Source organism: Mya arenaria, chromosome 12 (assembly GCF_026914265.1).
Source record: "Mya arenaria isolate MELC-2E11 chromosome 12, ASM2691426v1".
Lineage (NCBI taxonomy): Eukaryota > Metazoa > Mollusca > Bivalvia > Myida > Myidae > Mya > Mya arenaria.
In genome coordinates, this window is record NC_069133.1 from 43,887,095 (window position 1) to 43,911,376 (window position 24,282).

Sequence of the window (24,282 nt, forward strand, 5' to 3'; positions counted from 1 at the left end):
TATATGTGCAACAATATTCCAATGATCGTAAGAACAATTTTATTTACAGGTACAAGTTAACACGACATCAGGACTTTGTCAATGATATGAAGTTTGACAAAACTGGTCAGTTCCTGGTTACGATTTCAAGGGACAAACAAGTAATTTTATGGGATTTTACAAGAGCCATTTCCATAGCAACCTTCCAGGCTAACTGTGAGGTGAAGGCCGTTGACATAGCAACGGGTGGGAAGAGTGTAGCATACATTCCAGAGGGAATAGCCGAGTTGGCGATACTGCGACCCAATAATAGTCTCCAGGATTTATTGGAGGGGAAAGTCAAGCCGCTGAGACTTGGTCCACAAGTTGAGGCCATGGCTTTGACTTTCACTAGTCAGAGAAAAGAGAACACAGGAAAAGCTAGCAAGGCTTGCGTAGTCATGTAGATATTTCGGGTCAGGGACAGTCTGGCCTTCCACCAAAATGCTCATTTTTAAATACCATAAAATTCAGACACCAATAAAAATCAAAGCCTATTCATTTTTCAGATAGGAATAAGATTTTTTGGTTGTCTATTCAATGAAAAAGAGTAACAGAAAATCTTTCCTGGTCTGATTTAAGCATTTTAGTAAAAAAATGTAAAAACGGAGACCTCTGCTTACAAACTTAAAAAGGTTTCTATGGAAATAAGGTTTATATTTAGAAAGCAAGAAGAAATGTAAATAAGGTGGAGTTTGTTTTTATAGTAAGGTAATGATTGTCTGTTGTACACATATCTGTGATATTTTTCACTGGCAATACTGTTGTTAATTTTTCAAGCTCAAATTGTTATAGTTATACATATATATCTTTACATACACATTCCTGCATTTGTATTGATTTTTATCTTTGTTAAAAATTACCTCTGTTATTTGTTGTTTCTATATACGTTTATAGTTGGGATGAATTCACGCCTTCACATATACAGACCCGTTGTCTTTATATTGCTTAGCTCGATTTCCTTGTTGGCTCGAAATTGATGTGAAGGACCGATTTTTTAATCTTTGTAAAGATTCCCACTTGGCTCGATATTCACGAGGCTGGAAGTATTTTGGCCTGTCCCTGGGATATCAAGTCAATGGGTTTCGACTTTATATGGTTGTGAAGAAAAAGACAAGACATTAGTATACATTAGTGATTTTTTGCTTCCTAGTTTTGTTCACATATCTAAGCCATTTCTACCATGTTTAAATGTATATATTTACATTGGCCTAGTCCATTGTATAGATTAAACTTGATGTTCATGTTGTATATCATGCAAGGAGTAATGCCGTCATTGTTTATTTCAATATTACGATTGGATAAGCTCAACGTCATTTAACCAATGATATACTTCATTACAAATATCAGCTTTTCTTTTATACAAACGAATGTTGTCTGTAATTTTTATACACCCATTGCCGTATTATGGGAACACCCATGGCGGGCGGGCGGCGGGTAGGCGGGCGTCTCCACAATGTTGTCCGCTCTCTAACTTGAACATTTCTCATCCAATTTCCACCAAACTTCATGAAAGTGTTTGTTGGTGAAATATCTCGGTCAAGTTCAATAACCAGCCAAATCGCTTTAGGCACTCCAGAGTTATGGCCCCCTGAATTTGTCAAAATTGTCCAGTTTAGCTTTGTCCGCTCTCTAACTTGAACATTTCTCATCCAATTTCCACCAAACTTCATGAAAGTGTTTGTTGGTGAAATATCTCGGTCAAGTTCAATAACCAGCCAAATCGCTTTAGGCACTCCAGAGTTATGGCCCCCTGAATTTGTCAAAATTGTCCATTTTAGCTTTGTCCGCTCTCTAACTTGAACATTTCTCATCCAATTTCCACCAAACTTCATGAAAGTGTTTGTTGGTGAAATATCTAGGTCTAGTTCGATAACCAGCCAAATCGCTCTAGGCACTCCAGAGTTATGGCCCCCTGAATTTGTCAAAATTGGGCGGGCGGCGGGCGGGCGGGCGGCTCCACAATGTTGTCCGCTCTCTAACTTGAACATTTCTCATCCAATTTCCACCAAACTTCATGAAAGTGTTTGTTGGTGAAATATCTAGGTCAAGTTTGATAACCAGCCAAATCGCTTTAGGCACTCCAGAGTTATGGCCCCCTGAATTTGTCAAAATTGGCCATTTTAGCTTTGTCCGCTCTCTAACTTGATCATTTCTCATCCAATTTCCACCAAACGTCATGAAAGTGTTTGTTGGTGAAATATCTCGGTCAAGTTCAATAACCAGCCAAATCGCTTTAGGCATTCCAGAGTTATGGCCCCCTGAATTTGTCAAAATTGTCCATTTTAGCTTTGTCCGCTCTCTAACTTGAACATTTCTCATCCAATTTCCACCAAACTTCATGAAAGTGTTTGTTGGTGAAATATCTAGGTCAAGTTCGATAACCAGCCTAATCGCTTTAGGCACTCCAGAGTTATGGCCCCCTGAATTTATCAAAATTGGCCATTTTAGCTTTGTCTACTCTCAAACTTGAACAGTTTTTATCCGAATTTCACCAAACTTGCTACTATAAATGTTTGTTGGTATATATTCTTGGCAAAGTTCTATAACCAGCCAGGCTCTTCAGGATTATGGCCCTTGAATTGGTCAAAATTTGCCATTTTTGCTTTGTCCACTGTCTAATTTGAACAGTTATCATCTGATCTTCACCAAACTTGCTGAAAATATTTGTTGGTAAAATAAATCCGTCAAGTATGATAATCAGCCAAATGCCCCGAAGCACTTCAGGATTACTGCCCTTGCCATTTAAGCTTTGTCTACTCTCTAACTTGAACAATTCTCATCTGACCTTCACCAAACTTGCTGAAAATGTTTGTAGCTATAAAATCTTTACCAAGAATGTTTGCCGGTATAAATGCTTTGCCAAGTACACACTGATTGTCTCTTGGGTACGATTAAGGATGGATCATCTCTTGGAGACGATTTTTACATGAATGTTGTTTTTCAAATCCCGAACACGTTGATCGTCTTTTGGCATGATTTGGGATTAATCGTCTATATCTATAGACACGATTTTCAGGAGCCTTTTCTGTCTTAGAATCCAAGAAATTATTGATGGGCGTATTTTGTGAGTGTCACTCTTGTTCTTTAATGACAAATACTCAATTTCAGTAGATACTGCTTATTTAATTGCAATGAAAATCTTGCATTTATGCTGTATGAATGCAGTAGGGTAAGCGAGCAAATAATAATAGCATGCCCTACTGCGTTCATACAACGTAAATGCAAGAAAAATGCAGTCAATCCTTAATTATGTTTTAAACAATGCAATAACATTTTTATATTTAATTGCAATGTAAATCTTGCATTTATGCTGTATGTATGCAGTAGGGCAAACGAGCAAATAATAATAGCATGCCCTACTGCGTTCATATAACATAAACGCAAGAAAAAATGCAATCAATCCTTAATTTTGTTTAAAACAGTGAAATAATATTTTTATATTTTTCACTGTTTTGAAATTTCAAGGATTATTTGATGTTCAAATACAATTAGGTGCGCTCTGAAAAAACAACAACTGAATGTCATTTTATATCCTAATTTGGCATATAATAAAATGAAAAATTGTTGGTTTCTGTGTAAGATTGCAATATATTTCACCTTGTGAACACCAACAGTAAATATTTCATTCATGGCGGCGCCAATCGGGAAATATAGCTATTGGTTCTCTCTTGGTGAAATATATAATGATCCTACACTGAAACAATTTTCCTCAATTTATTCTACATGTACCATAGCTCTCTAACATACCAGTTATTTGCAGTTATTATTAAAATAAGACTGTATAGGTAATGCTTCTTTTACACACCGTCTGTCATTAGTTCTGTCAATAGCTTGATTGTTTTTATTAATATTGCAATGATTTATACATGTACCGGTATATACATTTGAATGCAAAGTGATATTTTCGTTACCTCTGCATTTACATAATACTCATTTTTGACAATATCCAAGTGAATACTCATTTTCTACAATTTCCCAGTGAATACAGTTTTCAATATTCAGATTCTTCTTTATTTATACTTTGCAATGATTTTTCATCAACAATGAAATAATGATCATAAATTTTCTATTCATATATATTAGCATCCATCTGTGGCACTCTTTGTTCTATTAAAGTGTTCACAATCTAGTATTTCCTTCTTTTACATGACTTTACATTACTTTAATTAACCGCAATTCTAGATTGTTTACACCTGCATGTAAGACTGTCCTTAAAAAAAACCATTTGTTTGCAGTCAGGCCTCACCAACCCTCCAAAAATGCTCCTGACATAATTATGTTTCATACCAAGAGCAGTATTCATAAAAATTCTTAAGTCATTTTTTAACTTAAGTCAATTTCCTAAAATTTTCATAGTCACATTAAAAAACAAAACAAAAAAATAATACATAAAGGTATGTTTTTTTAATCAAAACAATAAAAATACAGTATTTCAGATATTATGAAGTGATTATATAGTATTATAATAAGTAAGAAACTTAACTTAAGAAAAGGACTTAAGATAGGAAATGACTTAGGATGTTTTATGAATATCATCCCTGGAATATTCAATAACGAAAAACAGATAAGTTCAGTGTGCAATTACTCAGTCTTAGAACAAGATTTTTTTGTAGAACATTATGCCCACTGAGTGCCACTTTGTCAGAAACATTTGCTAGTCTGCAATAAGGTGTTCTAAAAATTGAGCTTTGACCCAACAATTATTACGGCCATGTATTGGTAAATTGATACAAGCTACCCGTAAAGTTTCATGGAAGTAGGTTAAGCAGGTGTCAATTATTGTGGGGACAATGTGTTCCAAACAATACTGACTATTGCATAGACAAAATATTCCAAACAACATTGGCCGTGACCTTCTGACCCTAAAAACAATGACATGTATCAAGTTCAACTTCAGGTCAAGCGGTTCTCATGTTTTTGTGTGGCCAAAGTTCAATAATGAACATTTGTTGTGGCTTTGACCTACTGACACAGAAAACAATAGGGACCAATTCTACTGGTCAAGTACACCCAACTAATGAAATGTTGTGGTCTTGGATCAAACCGTTCTTAAGTCATTGTGCCAACAAAGTGTTCATTACATTTTTTATTATGACCTACTGACCCTAAAAACAATAGAGGTCATCTACTGGCAAAGGCCAATCTGCCACTGAAGTTCTATTGTGCTATGTCAAACCATTATAGAGTTATTGTGCAATTACAAGACATGGTCTACTGACCAACTGAATGTTAGACATTTGCAATCCTATATGACCCATCTTCTTTGAAGGTTGCATACAAAAAAACATCATACTGCAAACAAAGTTTTTTTTAAGGATTGTCAAATATATGATGAAATATATCAGGGATGTACGTGTTTACATACGTTTACAATTGCATTATACAATTTACACTCTTATCTTTTAGAATAAAGTGTTTTCATATTGTTCAATACAAGGTTGTTTGTTTTCAATTATCTTTATAACCTAAGTGTTAATTGTTAACCTGTCAAAAGGGAAATTAATTTAAGCGTTTCCGAAGCAAGGCAATTTATCAAGATTGATCAAGTTATGAGGTGAAAACTAGAATTCCACGAATGGAAAATATCGACATCTTGGAGCATGGAAAAAGAAAATTATTAGTAGGAGTGATTTAACTAGAACTTATTCAACTTGATGAAGTTAGTTCAAACAAATAATGTAATATAGGTTGAGAAATTTGAAAATTCAAGGCAAGGCTAATAAGTTAATAACTCAAAAGTGAATGTTGCAATCTGACAGACACTATTACAAAAATTATGTCTATAACCATCTACTTCCAGTCAAAACTTAAGATAATGAATTTGTATAACGGTAACAAGAGGGGTGTTTACAGTATTGTGTGAACCATTGCTGTCAATAACTAGAGCTGTCACAGGAGTGATGAATACTCCAAAAAGCCACAGGAAAGGCAAACTATTTCTTAGGAAAGAGGCCATACCGCCAAAGGTTATTCTACACTGCATTACCACTTGTCATGCTTGACCAAATTACGTTGTATAATTAAAATCCATTGAGTGATGAAAGTAACGCTGCTGACAAGAAAAAACAACAAAGGGCATTAACTCTGTCAATAGCTGAAATAGAGTTATGGTTCTTCTTTTACACTGGAATTCCTCTCATCGTGCTTTACAATTGTATGAAGTTTAATGGATTCCATTACATATTTTTCAAGTCATGCTCTGGACAAAAAAAAAGTAACAAAGTGCAGTTGTGATAAGCTGAAGGAGTTGTTCTTGTACACTGTACTTCCTCTCATTGTGCTTTATGATTGTATGAAGTTTAATTCCATCTGTTGGTTTTCAATGCTCCGGACAAGGAAAAGTAACAAAGGGCAATAACTCTGTGATTACCTTAGAGTTATGGTTCTTTTACACTGTACTTCCTCCCATTGTGCTTTACCATTGTATGAAGGTTAATTAAATTCCATTTAGGCCTAAAAAAATAAATTGTGTGGTTCGGGTAACATGGTACCCAAGAATAGGTAGGGTAGGTCGGGATTTTTTTTTTTTTTTTTTTTTTTTTAGTTTGGTACCGGTTTGTTTGCTTTGTTTTTGTCCTTTTTCAGCAGAATTTCAGTTATTATAAGGACATTGCTGAGCATCGCTGCAGTTAGGTGGTGTGTCATTGCTAGTTTTTATGTCATTCGTCACACACATTCCGAAAGCAAAACATATTGATAATTAAATGTGACAATACTGACCTGCTTCAGCATCTCAAAAACATTTCTCTGCCATTCTCCAAGAAGTTAAGTTAGGAATAATTTATAAACTGTACAAATGGCAACAGACCCAGGTTTCAGCCCCAGATTAAAAGAAAGTCACATTTTGTCAGGCACCAGCCTATGTCAGAACTCCCAGTATTTTATATTTCCTTTCTATATAGATACTAGTAGTATGTTTGCCCTGCTGCTATTTTATTTAAACTATTTTTTTTTTATTGCATCTGACAACATGACAAGTGAAAAGGGTCATGCCTTGTCCTGCAGTGGTGGTTGGGGTATATTAAAATTAGACCGGCATTCAATCTTATGTGTGGGAAAACTTATACTCTTATCCAGAGACATTTTGTTCCATTGTATATACCTTACTCTGAAGAGCGAAAAGTCGGAGAATTTCCCGATAAATTGTACGACAGGAACACCGTACAGTTGTTCTTCATACAAACAGGTCCATGGCCCCTTGTCGGATGTTGACACGTCAATCTCGGATACAGATCCCGGCTCGAACAAAAACATTAACTCTACATCTTCGAAACTAATCTTGGGTGTTATGAGCTTAAACTCCCGACGTTCTGGAGTGGGTTTTTTTGCAAGCCGCACCAAAAAAACAGTAGGGTCGGCCATATTTTCCAGGTAGGGTCGGTGACAAGAACCACACAATTATTTTTTCTAGGCCTTATTAGTTTTCAAGTTAGTTATGCTATGGAGAAGGAAAAGTAACAAAGGGCAATAACTCTGTGATTAGCTGAAATAGAGTTATGGATCTTATACACTGTTTTTCTCTCATTGTGCTTTACCATTGTATGAAGTTTAATTTAATTCCATCCATTAGTTTTGAAGTTATGGGCCATAAAATAAAAATTCAGAAAGGGCAATAACTCTGTGATAAGCCAAAATAGAGTTATGGTTAGTGTACACTGCACTTTGTCTTATTGTGCTTTACCATTAAGTTAAGTTAAATTAAATTTCATCAAATAGAATCAAGCAATGCTCAGGACAAGAGAAAGTAACAAAAGGCTATAACTCTGTTATTAGCTGAAAAAGAGTTATGGTTCTTGTACACTGCACTTTCAGTTATTGTGCTATATCATTGTATGACATTTAATTAAATTTCATCCATTAGTTTTGAAGTTATGGTCCAGTCAAGGAAGTTAACAAAGGGCAATAACTCTGTGATTAGCTGAAAGAGTTATTGTTCTTGTACACTGCACTTCCTTTCATTGTGCTTAACCATTTTATGCAGCATGATTCAATTCCATCCAGGAGTTTTGAAGTTATGCTCAATGCAAGAAAAAAGTAACAAAGAGCAACTAACTCTGTTATAAGCTGAAATAGAATTATAGTTCTTGTACACTGCACTCTCTCATTATGTTCTATCATTGTTTAATGAATTGCCATCCAATAGTTTTCTCTGGACAAGGAAAATTGCAACGAACTGACCGACCGATCAACCACAGGGTGACTCCAATATAACCCCTTTGAACTTTGTTTGGTGGGGAAATAAATAGTCTAAATCAACCCAAGACAGTGAGAATTGTCATTTGGTAAAGGAATCCACCTCTCACTCGAGAGGTAGAGGGTTTGTTCCCCACCTAAAAGTACTGGTTTCTATGCAGAAAATTAACTCTAGAGTGATTCTATTTATAAGCTATTAGCTTTTGTCATATTCCAGCTAAAAGAAAGTAATATAAGGTAACTAATCAACTAAAAACTGCTGTTTTCATGTTTTGGATGTATTATGTTTTCCTGAAGGATCTCTATTTCAGATGCTAGCTGAAACTGATTACATCATCACTGCCAAAAGAAATGCCTGTTTCATGTTCATCACCTTTGAAGTATAAACATCACAAACAGCCTCAATAATGATTCATTTGAATCCGTTTTAATACTCCTTTGCTGAAATGCTCAGACAGCTCAGTGAAAGCCCACTGAGTGCTTGAGGACCCCAGTTCAATTCCGGACACATCATAATGAGATGACTTTAAAAATTGGTACCAATAGCTCCCTCGCCTGGCCCCGATTTCTCGAAACTTCTTAAGTCCCTTATAACAGGATTAAGCTAATCTCACTATATTTGTTGTTCTATAAAATGGGTTGTATTTAATTCTTCAATAATTTTGAGAAATTATGTAGGAATAATCTGTATGATTATCAGAATAAACCATTTTTCATTTATCAAAATCCATTTTCAGTATGTTTTTTGGCTAATTGAAATAAGCGACTTAAGCCTGTTAAGCTTAAGAAGTTTCGAGAAATTGGAGCCTGGTGATTGGCATAAGGGAGTAGTACTGGCATATTTAGATTACTCTGTACTGGGAAAACCTAGGAAAGTCATATTCCATGTATCAGTGCTTTACACCGCATGTTAAAGAACCAAGAAGCCTCTTCAAAAAGAGCTATGTTATCACACCCAGATCTCCTATATCTATCTGTTTCTTGTACTCTGCTCATATCTGGATGTGACAAGGAAAACTATAAGAAACAAACATACATGTACTTCCTTCCAGGTCTTCTAAAAGTTTGAAACCTCAAGCGTCTGCCAATTAGAAGGTATCTGGTGTTCATCAAAGCATAACAAAGCAGTTTGTCGCATTAATCTGATAGCTATCATGCCACTTTTATTGGTATTCATTTGTTTGGGGGGGGGGGGGATTCAGGCCAGGTTTCTGTATTAAATTATTTTTTCTGACTCAGCAAAAATATATCTAAACGAAAAAAAATTCAAACCAAATTTTTAACCATTACTGTTAATGAAATTGGTTTGGCGTGGTCAAAACCGGTCCAGACCGGCAAATATCTGCTACTTTCTTTACTTGTAGGCGAACTTAACATCTCAATTTTGTATCAATATTGGGAATGAAAAGTCAGAACACATATGTCATCAAAATAACACCTTCAGGTTGTTTAATTTTTAACAAGTTCCATCACAGCAAAAAAAAGGTTGTTGTCACTACCTCTCAGTAGTAAAAGAATAGAATTCAAAAATTGCAATAACACGTATAATACACACATGTTCGCCTACAGATGCAAATGTCATATTTCAAGTGAAATGTAGGACAAAATTGGTGTACTTGGTTACAGTTCATGGCATGGTACAAAGGCCTACAAAATTCAACATAATATTAAACAGTGGTACAAACAGCTGATAATTGTCAATCCTGAAGTATTCCCAAGGGTCTGAATATGAGGGAATCGGGCCCAGAGCAAGGTAGAGGGGCCCAGACCCCTTTTGGAATTGTTTTCGAAGTCATTTATAAGCTTTTCAAGATATTTCCTATTGTTTTTGATGCAAATATCCGAGCAAAAAACAATCTTTACAACAGTTCAAAGGACAAAGTTTAAAGTTCTCAATCCTTATTTCAGGATTTACCTTGAACTTTAGAACCCCTCATTAATACATATATTTATCAACAGTTGATTGTCAAAAAACCTTAGTGACCACTGAGCAGCCTTTCAACAAAATTTCATAATAAAAGAGTTATAAATAAAAATAATATAATAGCCTTTAATCACTGGATCCAAGATTACCAAACTTGATTTGTTGCCAAGCTAGTTGCATTGAAAATATTTGGTATGCATTGGCCTTTGGGCAATTGATTTGTCAGACACTGGTCAACACTTCTCCTCCATACAAGTCATTATCAGGATTTGTTCTCCTTTTGGCTATTCATATATGCCTGCACTGATCTCCAGAGTGCCGTAATGTTCCCTGATCCAAACCCCCGCGCCCCAACACGCTGGATAATCTCGAGGAAAAATGTGTTTCTGTCAGACAAGGGCTTGGTGAACTTCTGCATCAGGTACCTAAAGTACCAATGATATCATGATAATAAAACAATAGCGACATAGAGTGAAAACCAACACTCACCTGACTTCTGTTTCTTTAGTCAATCAAGGGGCATAACTCAAGAGTTATTGAAACTAGAGTAATAAGATTTAGTACAGTGGCCCGATTGTTTAGAACTTTGTTACAGTTAACAACGGGATTAACGACATTGTTGTTAACTTTTAAAGGTGAAATATTTGCTGATTCTCTCATATATTTAAATAAAACAAGTACAGCTGAAACATTTGTCTTAACTTCTTAGGAATACTGCAAATCATAAGTGTATCTGTGAAACTTATTAAGCAATATTGATTTTAAAGTTAACAACAATGATGTTAATAACGTTGTTAACTTTAACAAAGTTCTGAACAATCGGGCCACTGTCACTTACATCATGTGAACCAAGTTTCATATGAATTTCTTTAATATTTCTTCGAATATGGCAAACGTTAAACAATTTGCACAAAAACACCAATGCTATGGCAAAATCACAATACTTAGAAAAACAGACATCATTTAGTTTATACAAATATTACAGAGACTTTTAAAAAAATTGCTACAGAAACAGCTTTGATCTTAACATGAATAACTAGCATTATAATGCTGTCTTTGCATGTAATAATTAAAGAAACAAGAAGTATTGGACATTTTTTTTCTGGTTGGCCAATAGGTCATGAAATGTTTTATAAGAGAACAGCTAAGTAAAAAAACAAATTTGTCTACTCCAGGGGTAAACAAGAGCTCTGTACAGGCAACACACACAAATGTTCGTCCTTTGCTAATTTTTCCCTTGTACAAGGAGCAAAGCTGGATAACTGTTAAAGCCAGAGTTATGGACCTTGCTACATACATTTGCGTATTGTCTCTGGCAACATGTGTACCAAGTTTCATTTGAATATCTTGAATGTTTTTTTAGTTATGGGCAAGGTAACAATTCGTCCACTCAAACTTTAATTCAAAAGATACAAACCGACATTTAGAGCGTTAACAAGGTTTTTTCCAAACATTTGACCTTGTGCCCTACTTTTTGACCCCACATAACTTGATCAATCAAACTTGACCTAGATTTCATAAACAAACACACACAAATATTCTGGCAATGAGTTATGGTGAGGTGGTAAAATATGTGGCCTCTTTGAGTGTAAAGGAAGTTGTTCTAATATTTGACCTTGACACGACAGATAATCAAACTTGACCTAGATTTTATCTAGACACACATTCTAAACAAGTTTCATGAAGATAACGTAGCAAATATAACTTTATTAATGTTAATAAGAAATTGAAGCAGAAGTGCAATTTAATTGATAAAGACCAAATGCAGTAGCTCACCATGAGTACTTAGTGCTCACATCAACTAATACATTATGATATGCTTACCTGAGTCCTCCCTCCCCGCCCCCACTCCCCTCTCCATCTCCGGGGTCAGCCTCTGCGTCTACCAGGATCCCGTTCTCCCGCAGTAGATCCACGTCCTCTCCGATATCGCAGATCTCCTCCAGTTTGCCAACCTGAAAATAAAAACACCACATCCAGATAACAACTTTTTTGTCTTTTCTCATTTGATCTAGGGTTCAAGGGGATAAACCAACTATATTCTTCAGTAGACTTTATAGTTATTGACTTCGCAACATGTCCTGGTAAAAAATGAACTGGACTGGGACCTCTTAAAACTTGAAGTAGTGCCAGGCTTGTAGTTTTTTTGCAAAAAATGATCACTTTGTATGCAATATCTTCCATTAGTTTTTATTAGTAACAAGTATTGTTTGCATGATTCTATCTCTTATCTTAATATAAATGCTTCACATTAGCATAAAAACTTTACTTCATTTGTTCAATTATCAAACAAAAGATAAAATATTCATAGAGTGCTACAATGCTTCAATATGTACATGTACATGCACAATGCTAAGTCAGGAACATTACCAGGAAAAAAAAGTTAAAATAAATAACACAAAATGTACCTCTGTGTAGTATGTATATGGGGGTTCAGCAAATTCGACCCCATTGTCTTTCAGTTGAGCCACAGTGCTGACAATGTTGTCAGTGTGGAGCCCAATGTGCTGAATGCCTGGACCTTCATGGTCATGGAGAAATGTGTCTACTTGGTTTGGTCCTGAAATGACAATTTTTCACACCAGTAAGTCTATGACATTTTTCAGTAAATTTTGTCGATTGAAAGTTGACAAAGAGAAATAAATATATGAAAATGCTTTTCAAAGTACAAATGTACCATGTATTTTGTTTTTTCATTCGTGACTAAGATTTTTTGTATAAACCATACTACAATGTTTTAGTTAAGTTCCTATATTTATTGTTGATATGGTGTTTTATTTAAGTTCTATATATCATTCATTCACATTGTGGATATAGTGTTTTTATTCATATTCCTACATGTACATTGTATATAACAATAACAATCATCATCATTTATAATCAATCTTGTTTTAAAGTTTTTTCCCGTAAAAATGTTCCCTTTAAATTTCAATAAGTTTGATTATACAAATACTTTGTCAACAGGCATTTTTTTAAATCTTATGATCATTTTTACATTCTCTTCGAAAAGTATTAAGTTTACAAGACCTTTTTACTTTTCTTTGCTGTAGCCCATACCGGCTACTTCCACAAGGGACCAGACCCTGTTTTACCTCAAAATAACCTCTGAAATTCCCCATTATCAAAAAAATAAAATTATATAATGAAAATCTCACAATTCATTGATGTTTCTGAGAGATATATTTACTGCATTATTGATTTTTACTCCATTACTAAATTGTCCAAATTGTTTGAAAAAGTTTTGCCTCAAAACTAAAAAAAACTTAATAATACCTTGATTAGGTAAAGCTTCTGCGATGACAAACTTGATGCTGTCTGGGCGATTACCAGTGGTTAGGCCAGTCTCGGCACATTTCCAATACTCGAATGCTTTCAATCTCACACCAATATCTTCACTGTCTATCACAAAACCACTGGCTTCATCTTCATCTCTGCAATGCAAAACATTTATATTCATACATACTATATGAGTATACCATGAGTATTGATTTGAATAACTGACTAACTCCCTCTTAGAATGTAACTAAAAATATATAAGAACATTAAAATAAATATCTAATAAAATCATAATTTCCATATCAGTACCATTAGGCCTAAAAAAAAAAAATGTTTGGTTCTTTTTCAAAAATAGGTAGGGTAGGTAGGCTTTTTTTTTTTTTTTTTTTTTTTTTTTTTAGGCTTTATTTAAGAATGTCATTTTCATCATTGGAGAATGGTGTTAAAGTTATCTTCTATATAAGCAATTAAGGTTTTAAACTACATATTGAAAAGAAAAAAAAAATATTTTTTTTTTTTTTTTTTTAGTTATTCATTTTTTTTTTCAAACTGACTATAAAAACGTTAGGGTCGGCGCCTATTCCGTAGGTAGGGTCGGGTAACCCGAACCAAATGTATTTTTTTTTTAGGCCTTACCCATTATTCCATCCTCAGCACAACAGTGTATTCCTAACATACATGTCATATATATCTTGTGTGCAAAGGATGCCATCGGGAAATTACACAGGTAAAAAATTACACAGTTTTTTACCGTCAGAATATACAGTACAGTAGTGTGAATTAACAATTAACTAGTACCAAAACAAGAGCTGTGGTAGAACAGCACACTTGACTATATGCCTCTTTGACTAAGAAATGAATGCATAAAAGATGTAAAATGTGCCTGTCAAAAACAATAAAAAAGGAAAAAAGTCAATCAAGGGCCATAATTTGTATTGAGGTTAATATGGACTTATGTAACCAAACTGTGTGATATCCATAAATAACTGTGTGAAGTATTAAGTTCATTGAATGAACAGTTTATGAGATCTGAGTTTAAACCCCAAGTTGCCCTAAAACCTGAACCAAGCTTTTTAATTCTATCAAGGGCCATTATTTGTATTTAAGATCATACGGAGTAATGTAACAAAATTGTGTGATGGCCATGAACAATTGTGTTAAGTATGAAGTCAATTGAATGAAGATAAGATATAAGTGAAAATCACAACTTCCCCTAAAACTTAAAAAACACACAATGTGCCCTAAAGCTAAGGTCCTATTTTCAATCAGGGGCCAAAGATTGTATTTAGGATGACATGGGTTTATGTAACCTCATTGTGTGATGATCCTGACAACTGTGTGAAGTATGAAGGGTTTAGGAGTTAAAAGTGAAAATGCTTAAAACTGATCCTAAAACCTTAACTGGACACCAATGCTATGGCAAGTAATTATTACTAGAAATATTATGTAATGATGTCAGACTTTCTATTAAAACAATTCATTATTTTTAAAATCAAGCTCTTTTTTTCTGCCCAATTTTCAAATAAAAAGTAAATTTAGACAGGAAACAAATTGAAGCTGGCGCCCATTGATTGAAAGAATGACAAAGGCTATTTAGAAGTTTTTTTCCTCTAAAAATCTCTTTGAAATCATATGTATGTATGTATGTATTAATTTAGACCTTGTGGTAAAGGATAACCCGTGAAAATGCAAGCCCTTATTTTCAACGGAGTCCTTTCCTCGCAGGAAAGACAGTGGTGGGATACAAGGAAGTCTGGGTACGATACCCTAGCTGTTTTTCGAAGAGATCCCTTAGTTCTTTTACGTGCTCAGTGTAAAGCACCGATACATGAGGTACAACGTTCCTGGGTTAAACCAGTACTGAGTACAGCATTTTTTCCAAGCACTACCCTTTAAATGCTGAGCGCCAGGCAAGGGAGCTACTTGTACCAATTTTTAACGTCTTTCAGTATGACGTGGCCAGGGATCAAACCCACGACCTCCCTCTGCGTAGGAGGATGCCTTAACCACTAGGCCATGGGCATGGTTGAAATGCAATTTCCCCGAAATATTGAAGTTATATCTGAAGTTATACCATTCCATTAGTTAAGAGCCTTGAGGTGTTACTAATCCTAAATTTCCATGGCTATGGCCCTTTCTCTCATGCAAGACAAAACCCTTATATTACGAAAAATGATTAATGATTGAACAATGGTAAATGATCAGATGACATAATATACATGTCATTTCAGTTCTAGTACCTGCTTATCAGAAACCTTCTCATTCCAAAACAGTTTGAGTACCAGTCTAAAATCCTTCCTGAATCACCACTATCACAGGCAAAAGTTACATGATCTAAGTGTGTTGTAAGCTTTTGAGATTGGTCACCGGAATCGGACACTGGCGTGAACTGTGGTAAAAAGGGTCCTTTATATCCAGCATCCTCTATTAAAGTGTGTACAACATTTCCTATGCAACTTCTCACAATTGCTAGTTTTACTTCACCATGATTGTCAGACGCAGTTTGTAATGGTTTTGCTATTGTAACACCTGACCTTGAAAGTCTTTCAGTAATTGCTTGAATATTTTTCACTTGCAATGCCACATTGTAAACAGAATCAATGCTCGACAAAGACGGTTCCTGATTTGCTTGTAGTAACCTACTCCATGGTACATGGTAAACATCACTGACAGAGTTTGCAAGAGGTGACATCTGTTGCGTAAGCAAAATCCTGGCAGTTCCTGACAAGAGAACCCACTGTTTCAAGTGTTTTGTAAACCTTGTCGCAACCAGAGCAAATTTATATTGGTTTTTGAACTTCCTCAAATATTCCTCCCCATTTCTAACACCAAATTCAACGTGATGGACACAACAATCTTGCATTATTACTCCTTAAACTTTTAAATTTCGCTGTTGACAGATACATGTGTTATTTTCAAGGAAAACAAACGAAACAATCCGAAAACACCGGTTGTTGACTAAAGACAACGGAACATCATGCGTTACTAAATATCGGAACGGAGAGATTGTACTCTACACTAAAAAAGGTGACGATCAGTGTCTAAAGAGAACGCCACTATGAAAATGTCGAGTTAATTCCAGTTCAGCGGTCGCAGAAAGCATTAAGTTAATAAGCAAACTACGTTTGTACAGGAAAATCAGGAAGGTAGGGACAGCAGCCCCCAAAAGTATTGAGATTTGAAACTTAATTATATTACTTCGTGACGAATTAATTAGCTTTTGTCTGCTATAACTTGGGCTACTCCTAAAATCATTAATGATTTATAAATTTTGTATAAAAAGAACATTGTGCAGTATGAATTAATCAATTTAAAATTATAAGTAAAGTAAACTAGTTAAACATTATATTGATTGATATTCTGATTTCAACATATAGGGACTTTAATATTTTTCTATGATAAATAATTTAAAAAATATGTGTCGCGGCTTAAGGACATTGTACATTCATCAAAGATATTCCACAGTACTTAACGTCGCATTACTTTTGTTCAATTATTACGACGTTCTCTTTAACACTAACGTCAATATTTGACGCCAAATGTCACATGTTCTTGACGTCATAGGCAATCATTACTAAGGCGACACCAAGTAAACAATATGGCGTCCGCTGCGGCGGAAATCTGCGGCGCTCCGTGATTTTCTCACAAGAAATATTCATGGCGCGAGGAAAAAAACTTGAATTGGTGACGAGATGTTCGAACTGGTATACCATTCATATTTGTTTTTATCTAAAATGAAATTATTGCTCTGTTTCAAGAGACCTTTAAAACGCTTTCTAGCAAAAATAAAAAGTGATTTTTTTTATATATATATTCGATATATTGTGCAAGAAGAATAAAACTAAAGGGATAATAAGCATATCCAGACAATAACCATGCGACGTTAGTAAATAAACGTATCATGAATTTCAGCTACGGGGACAGCCCAAAGGCTTATAAGAGAGAGCTTATCCACCCAATGGCCAAATGCACGTCCGAGTATCAGGGCGCCTACCCGGAATGGCCTTGTCGACCCCGCGAGCCAAGTTTTAAACCCCCTGAAAAGAATACATTGAAGAAAACTCGGGAACAAATGGAGCGAAAAACTACTTACGGGCTTGATTTCCTGTACCATGCGGTAAGCTTAAGTAATCGTAGCCACAATCAAACGTAATCGTTTTTGAGGGATTTTCAAGGGTTGGACTCCCCTTATATGGTCTTTATGAAAAATTACATATCTTAATCACACTCTAAAACACCGCCATTTGATTTCCTCCAGCCGGCAAAAAAAGTCTTTCCGAGAACCAAGAAGCAAAAGGGTGCAGATCAGACGCACGAGCACACGTGCATGTGTCAGTACGTGACAGACGGGGGCCGCCCGACCACCGGGATCCGCTATTGCCCAACCCCTGAGCTGCGCGTGGACAACGCTAAGGTGATCCATCCAAACAATGGGGAACCTTTCGGAGGTGACACAATTTACGAGGTGAGACTTTAGTTAACTTGAGGCCAACTCAGAGAATACATGTTTGCAGTGGCCCAATCCAAGAGAACAGTTAAAATTCTAACTCCAAAACAACAACAACAACAACCGCAACCGCAACAACAACAACAAAAAAACAGCAACAACAACACCGAGCCATTTAAGTTTTGTAAGTCGGCCGGGGTTACTACAAGAAATTCTTAAGAATGGCATAATACTTTGGCAGTTGACGCAATCTTTTTCGTTAGACTAGATGGAAGTTTGTGTTAAGGTTGCTGCTGATCCATTTGCGGAATGTTTTGCAACGGTTAGTCGAAAATCAGTAATAAACCTTACCTTAAATAAAATTGGGCTACTGTTTGCAATTAGTCCGCCACCTAAATTGTTCAATTAATTTTACAATTTCTTTAGAAAAATTATATTCTTCTTTGAGGTATGTCAGGTATTGTAAGAGTTGGGTTGGGGTAACGGTTAGGCTAAAGGCTTAACAATAGTGGCGGACCAATAGTTGAATGGGCATCAACGCAACCAAAATAGTTCGTTCACATTTTCGGAACATTTAAAAGTGTTTTACACCACACATATATTAAAAATCATATCTATGACTGAATATTTTTTCGCGACAGGATTCCTACCCGCCATACACAGCGTCGGTGATGCAGACTTGCCGACAGCCACCCATCAAGGCCAAAGACAATATCGAGAGTTCCACCAACGCCGCAAACACTGCCAAGAACAAGTCCACCGCGCAGGTTTCGTAGACAGAGACTTCTATATTTAGACTGCTGAAATTTGTTCAGCTTTATTTCGATCATTTTAAGCTAACTTTTCGAATCACTGTTCACTAAACTGATATTAAAACTAATGAAAGTATTCTTTTAATGTAAAATATAGGTATTGATGATCTAGTTAACACTGCCCAGCTGTTGGTACGGTATACTTCATAGAGGCATCCATCGGTACTAGGTTGTGAATATTACACCAATCATATCCATGGCTGTATCTTTACACCGACAGGATTCATACCAGCCATACACATCGGCGGTGATGCAGTCTTGCCGACAGTCGCCCATGATGGCCAAAGGCAACATTGAAAAGTCCACCGACGCCGCCAACACTGCCAAGAACAAGTCCACCGCGCAAGTAATGCACTCAACGCGTCCTATATCTTTTTAGACTACTGAAATTTGTTTGGCATGATTTCAATCAAGTTGAGATAAGCTTTTCTGACCACTGAAAAAACATTTTACTTACCTAAGCACGTAAGATATAGGTTTTGACCATTTAATTATTGGATCTACTTTTCTCCCACCTCAGATAAGTAGATACAATAATTTAACCATGCTAGAAATTCTTATCTTGCCCACGGGCGAAGATAAAATGCCCGTATGGAACTTCTTTTAATGGTCACCACATTGTCATTACCTTCCTTGTTGAAGACTGTCGTCTGTAACGCATCATGGAAACCTTGTCTTGTGGCAATATTTAGAACGCTAGTTAATTATTTCTCGCTTCAAATGTCACCAGAAAACAGTTTTCACGCAACTTTCAAGAAATAATGTTTCACTCTTCTTAGAACTATTTAAAGACCGATCAGACCATTTACATACTCTAAATCACTGCGCGAATATCCATGACAACCACGAATTATCGCATATCCGTACGCAATTATTTTCACTAAGCACAAAAGAGTTCCAGCAAAAATATACATTTTTACTTAATTTTGTTTAACTGAGGTGGGAGAAAAAGCATCTACCATAGCCGCTCGTGTAAGACAGGTTCATCCCGAACCTCGCGCAGAGTGTTTTGCGGAAACTCGGTAAACCTCGTTTCCGCAAACACCCTAAGCTCGGGTCGGGATGAACCTATCTTACACTCTCGGCCATGGAAGATACTTATATTCTTGCATACCGGACGTGTGTTTCCGGTCATGTGACCAGTGCTGGAAAAAAAAAAACCCGTCTTACATACCCCATGTAAGATGTGTCACGCTCAACAACGCGCAACTTCTTATTTCATTTATTGTATGGTTTATGAAAAATATATTATGCCATTTCAATAAAGCGCAATCAAATATATATGTTTGCAAGACTTTCAATTAAAATTGAAAATAATTAATCGTAAAAACGCTATGTTTAGTTATTTAAAATTACTGCGCTCTATGACGTCAGTAAACAACGTCGCACGAGCTTTTTGGTGTAATTGTACAAAGGCTCGTTTTCTACGTCATTTTTTTCCGCAAATTGATAAATTTAGATATGCAAGAAAAATATCAATCATGTGTTTTCGGTACGGATAAAATCCGACCCTCGGGCACGCTGCGTGGCCGGTAATTAGGCAAGCCTCGTTACCGGCTTACGCACGTGCCCGAGGGTCGGATTTTATCCGTACCGAAAACACATGATAAATACTTATATCAATACGTTACGAAAATTGTATAACAATCTCAGTAGTGCTCCAACATACTTTAAGAGCCGATTGTTTAGAACTTTGTTACTGTTAACAACGTGATTGACGACATTGTTGTTAACTTTTAAACGTGAAATAGTTGATGATATGTTCATATACTTGACAAAATCCAAGATCAGCTGAAACAGTTGTCCAAAACAGTATTAGAAATACTGTAGACCACAAGCGTATCCATTAAAGTACCACAGCAGTAGCGATTTGAAAGTTAACAACGATGACATAAGCAAGGTTTTTACCTTTAACAAATTCGGCACAATCGGCCCTGGATGATAAAGTTCAAACTGTAAACCTTGTGAATTTCACCTAATCCGCCATTCTGCTTCACAGAGCGACTTTGTGGCGTACGAGAATGTGGAGCGGCCGGGACTGATCATTCCCCTGGAGAATACGATCCGCCCTACCGACCCGCTACAGGACCGCACGGAATACAGGGACTTCTTTACAAACCAGATGAAGGATCCTAACATGTGTATGTTTCCAGTCATCCCTCATTGAAAGTTTTAGTATTGCGGTTCTTTGATGTATTGCGTAAATGTCTGGACACAAGTAGTATACATTCTCATTCATCAGAGGTGCAATCGTGATAAATCAGTGTTACGCATAGCATCATCACTCTGGTGAACGATACTGGTGGTATAAGACTGTTGAAAAAAGATCAGATTGCAGTTTCCATATTTACATTTAAAAGAATGATGTTCTATGTAGAAAAAACTCATTCAATGGTCAATCTGTGAGAGTGCAGTTTTAAGGCCTTATAAATTCATGTGTCCAATCTGATGAAAAAAGCAGGCTTTATGGACAGTTTAAAGACAGAATTTGAAATTTAAAAGCAATCGTTAAAAAATAGGTATTGTATGCAAGGGTCGAACATCGCAAAGCGTACGAACGACAGCATTCATTCGTTTAGAATAAGCGTTCTTTCTCGACTTCCAATTTGGTTGTTTTTAATGGAAACATATAAAAATGAAGAATACTTATAATCTTGGAGATATACCCTTTTATTTATGAAATAATTAATTGCTATTTTGAGCCATCAAGGCATCGGCTCATATTTCTGTTACGAATCATCTTCATTTATTGACAACGTTGACTAAAATGAAGTACAACTCAGTGAAAAATCAGTATACATTGAAATAAATACATTGAACAAGTGATTTCCACGATATAACATTTATCATGCAATTTTAAAAACTACAGAAGTTGCAAGAAAAGAACATCAACCATGTCGATCATGTGTAATAATTATCCAGTTGTCCTGAGCCTTTGACGCTACTTCTTACCTTTCTTACTTTCCTTTGTTTATATTCAATTGCCGCCTTGTTGTGCGCGACTCATCTTGTACGTCGGGGAGTTTAAACGTTATCCCAGCACTGGCCACACGGCAGAAACACTTGTCCGCAGGTTGTAGGCAAAAGTGATCTAATACTGCAACAAAACATATCCCACAATGGTCATTGCACGGGTTGTAAAATGGATTAACTTTGATGTCTATGACGTCATTTATTTAAATGAACCTTTATCAGCAATTGGAGTTAGTAAGATATAACATTATATCGTAAGGTGTAAATGCATACATGTATGTTTAATTCTGTTTAGGCAAAACTACCACGGGTACGCGTCCAGATTCCAAGTTTAACGATATCTCCACCGTACAAGCTGATTACACCTCCCCAAAGGGTTTTGAGCGGCCTAAAGCCTGCTACCCGCCGCAATCCGACCACTTCAGCGAGACGACGGCCAAGTTTGATGGTGCTACAACGTTCAGTAGCGCCTACAAGAAGTGGCCTGTCAATCCATATCAGCTGCCCATTTGGGCAAAGAAACCCACATACAAGAAGCCCGACGGGACAATGATCAATAAAAGCCTGTATATGGTGAGTATATAATTATACAGATAAGAAACTTAAATTTTAATAGCTGTTTTGTTAACACGCCTGTGAATTGCTTTCAATATGGTATGTGGTGGCAATTCTTCGGCGATGGAGTGGTACTGTTTTGTTAAACATTGTTTATTTTTTATCCGAAATATAATTCGACTATAAGAATTTACCGAGTAATCAATCGCCAGAGCATGAAAACAGTGGGCTTCTGAACAAACCAAAACCGACGTGTTTTTGAGTCAAATGGTGTCCGTTTCAACGCATGCATAATAAATTAAATGGATATTCAGTTTGTTTAATGATAATAACCCATGTATCTATTGCACATCATACAAATGCGTCTGTGAATCTTACATCGATTCTGTATCCATCAGCACGACTTCCGGGACCCCGTGGTGATCGGGCAACAACACCCTGTGAAGCCACAACACAACAGCCAGAACATTATCATCGTTAATGAGGCCGATCAGTTAATCCGGCAGTCCACGTACAATCAAGACTTCCGGGTATGGCAAGACGTTAGTCCACGCGAGTCGTACCGTATCATCGAGGTGTACCAGCCGCCGAAAGAGAAAATGGTCTGCGAGACAAACCATCGCTCCCACTTTACAGGCTAGTATGATTTGTTCAAAATGTTCAACCCCAAATGAACCGTGTTATTTCAGTCCAATTAAATGTACTCGCTTATGTGTTTGGACCAAAACTTATAGTTCGCGATAATGCGCCTGAAAACACTTATTTTATCATTTGTTTTACTTTATGTTATCGAAATTGCAAAAAGAATCACAACAATAGTATAATAAGTATATATTCAAATTGTGGTCTTCAGAGACGATATTTGAGCAAATATCAATAGTTGATGAAGGGTTCGAGGCTTTAAACCTTGGGTATAACCCCCCAGTAAATTTACATTTTACTGACCGTTCCAAGGCGGTACCTAACAATTCTTGATAAACATACCTAGTTTTTTATATATATATATATAGTATGTATGCACTGTGCTGTTTGTGGAGTTTTGTGCAGTTCTTCTATGTTTTTTGTTTGTGATTTTATGTTCTATGTCTTTGGCGTTTACCCAGTGCGATTAAAACGGGTTTATGTTTAAACTCTTTGTTACTGAGCTTGTTTCTGCAGCTTTTTGCATACATATTTTAACACTCTTAATGATTTGCCACACTTTATTTAGTCACACAAAACGTGCTTTTTACAAAAAGATGAGCGAGTCCCTTGAACATCATTGTGATGTCGGAGACTCAATGAAATACATGTACAGTTTCATTTGAAGCAGTTAGAATACGAAATTCTATTAAAAATACATCGCCGTATAAGATGTATTCTCAATATTACAAATACTAACACGACACTTGCCCAGGAATGAGGATTATTTTTCTACATTATAGGACACAAAGCAAGTAAAATGAAACCATGTCGTCATACGTCAGAACATCGGATGTTGCACCAAGACCAAAAAATGTTATTTGCAACAACCTATGCGGATAATTTTAGAGATCCCCGGCCGAAGAGTACGCCATCCAAAACTGCCACAAATTATCCCGCAAATCTTCAACGTTCAAAGTCCGCCCAACCTCCGGCGGTACCCTTTATGCCGGAAAATATAACATTCTACTCTGGTGGCAACATTCCAACCCCTGACCTCAACGCTATGCCACAGCAGACGACAAATTCCTCGACTTCCGGTTCAATTTCCGGTAAGGCAGAAATCAATTCCGCACGGAAATCGACGTCATCATCAAGAGAAGTAAACATCTTGAAATTGGATAGGGATTTGGTAGCTTCAGAAGAATAGTTTTATAAACAAGAGAAGTAAATTTGGTAGCTTCAGAAGAATAGTTTTATAAACAAGAGAAGTAAATTTGGTAGCTTCAGAAGAATATTTTTATAAACAAACAATTCAGATCATTATTTTATTTTTTGATAGCATTTTATAACATTTTACACATACCTTTTACACCAAAACAAATTATTTTGTATACTATAATTTTATAAGATGAAATAATAAAAGGAAGTAAACTATCTTTTGAACATTTTCATTATAT

At 36.0% G+C, this 24,282-nt stretch overlaps 3 protein-coding genes across 3 annotated transcripts in view; 2 read left to right on the forward strand and 1 right to left on the reverse strand.

The window, feature by feature from the left end:
* Nucleotides 1-1,943, forward strand: part of LOC128212477 (uncharacterized) — a 31,234-nt gene extending 29,291 nt beyond the window's left edge. Inside the window, exon 23 of the mRNA XM_052917959.1 lies at nucleotides 50-1,943. Within this exon, the coding sequence (XP_052773919.1) occupies nucleotides 50-425 (376 nt within the window). The 3' untranslated portion in view covers nucleotides 426-1,943. The remainder of the gene's footprint in view (nucleotides 1-49) is intronic.
* Nucleotides 1,944-9,637: 7,694 nt separating this feature from the next.
* LOC128211859 (4-hydroxyphenylpyruvate dioxygenase-like protein) lies at nucleotides 9,638-16,333 on the reverse strand. The gene is made up of 5 exons (XM_052916962.1): nucleotides 15,655-16,333; nucleotides 13,412-13,569; nucleotides 12,547-12,698; nucleotides 11,963-12,093; nucleotides 9,638-10,563 (listed from the first exon to the last, which is right to left on the reverse strand). Exons 1-5 carry the CDS (start codon nucleotides 16,275-16,277, stop codon nucleotides 10,401-10,403), a joined length of 1,227 nt encoding a protein of 408 aa, XP_052772922.1. The 5' UTR covers nucleotides 16,278-16,333; the 3' UTR covers nucleotides 9,638-10,400.
* Nucleotides 16,334-17,071: 738 nt separating this feature from the next.
* Nucleotides 17,072-24,032, forward strand: LOC128210725 (uncharacterized). Its single transcript, XM_052915078.1, has 8 exons — nucleotides 17,072-17,118; nucleotides 17,327-17,531; nucleotides 17,673-17,879; nucleotides 18,503-18,628; nucleotides 20,673-20,814; nucleotides 21,942-22,219; nucleotides 22,600-22,837; nucleotides 23,626-24,032. Exons 1-8 carry the CDS (start codon nucleotides 17,072-17,074, stop codon nucleotides 24,030-24,032), a joined length of 1,650 nt encoding a protein of 549 aa, XP_052771038.1.
* Nucleotides 24,033-24,282: the final 250 nt, after the last annotated feature.

Excerpts from the sequence above, each read along its gene's own strand:
- LOC128211859 (XM_052916962.1), bottom strand. The coding sequence starts at position 16,277 with ATGCAAGATTGTTGTGTCCATCACGTTGAATTTGGTGTTAGAAATGGG. Across the intron at positions 13,570-15,654 it reads AGAAGGTTTCTGATAAGCAG|AGATGAAGATGAAGCCAGTG; the intron begins GTACTAGAACTG and ends TTTGCATTGCAG. Across the intron at positions 10,564-11,962 it reads GGCGGGGAGGGAGGACTCAG|GTACCTGATGCAGAAGTTCA; the intron begins GTAAGCATATCA and ends TTGGTACTTTAG.
- LOC128210725 (XM_052915078.1), top strand. The coding sequence starts at position 17,072 with ATGGCGCGAGGAAAAAAACTTGAATTGGTGACGAGATGTTCGAACTG. Across the intron at positions 18,629-20,672 it reads AGAACAAGTCCACCGCGCAG|AGCGACTTTGTGGCGTACGA; the intron begins GTTTCGTAGACA and ends TCTGCTTCACAG. Across the intron at positions 22,838-23,625 it reads CCATCGCTCCCACTTTACAG|GACACAAAGCAAGTAAAATG; the intron begins GCTAGTATGATT and ends TCTACATTATAG.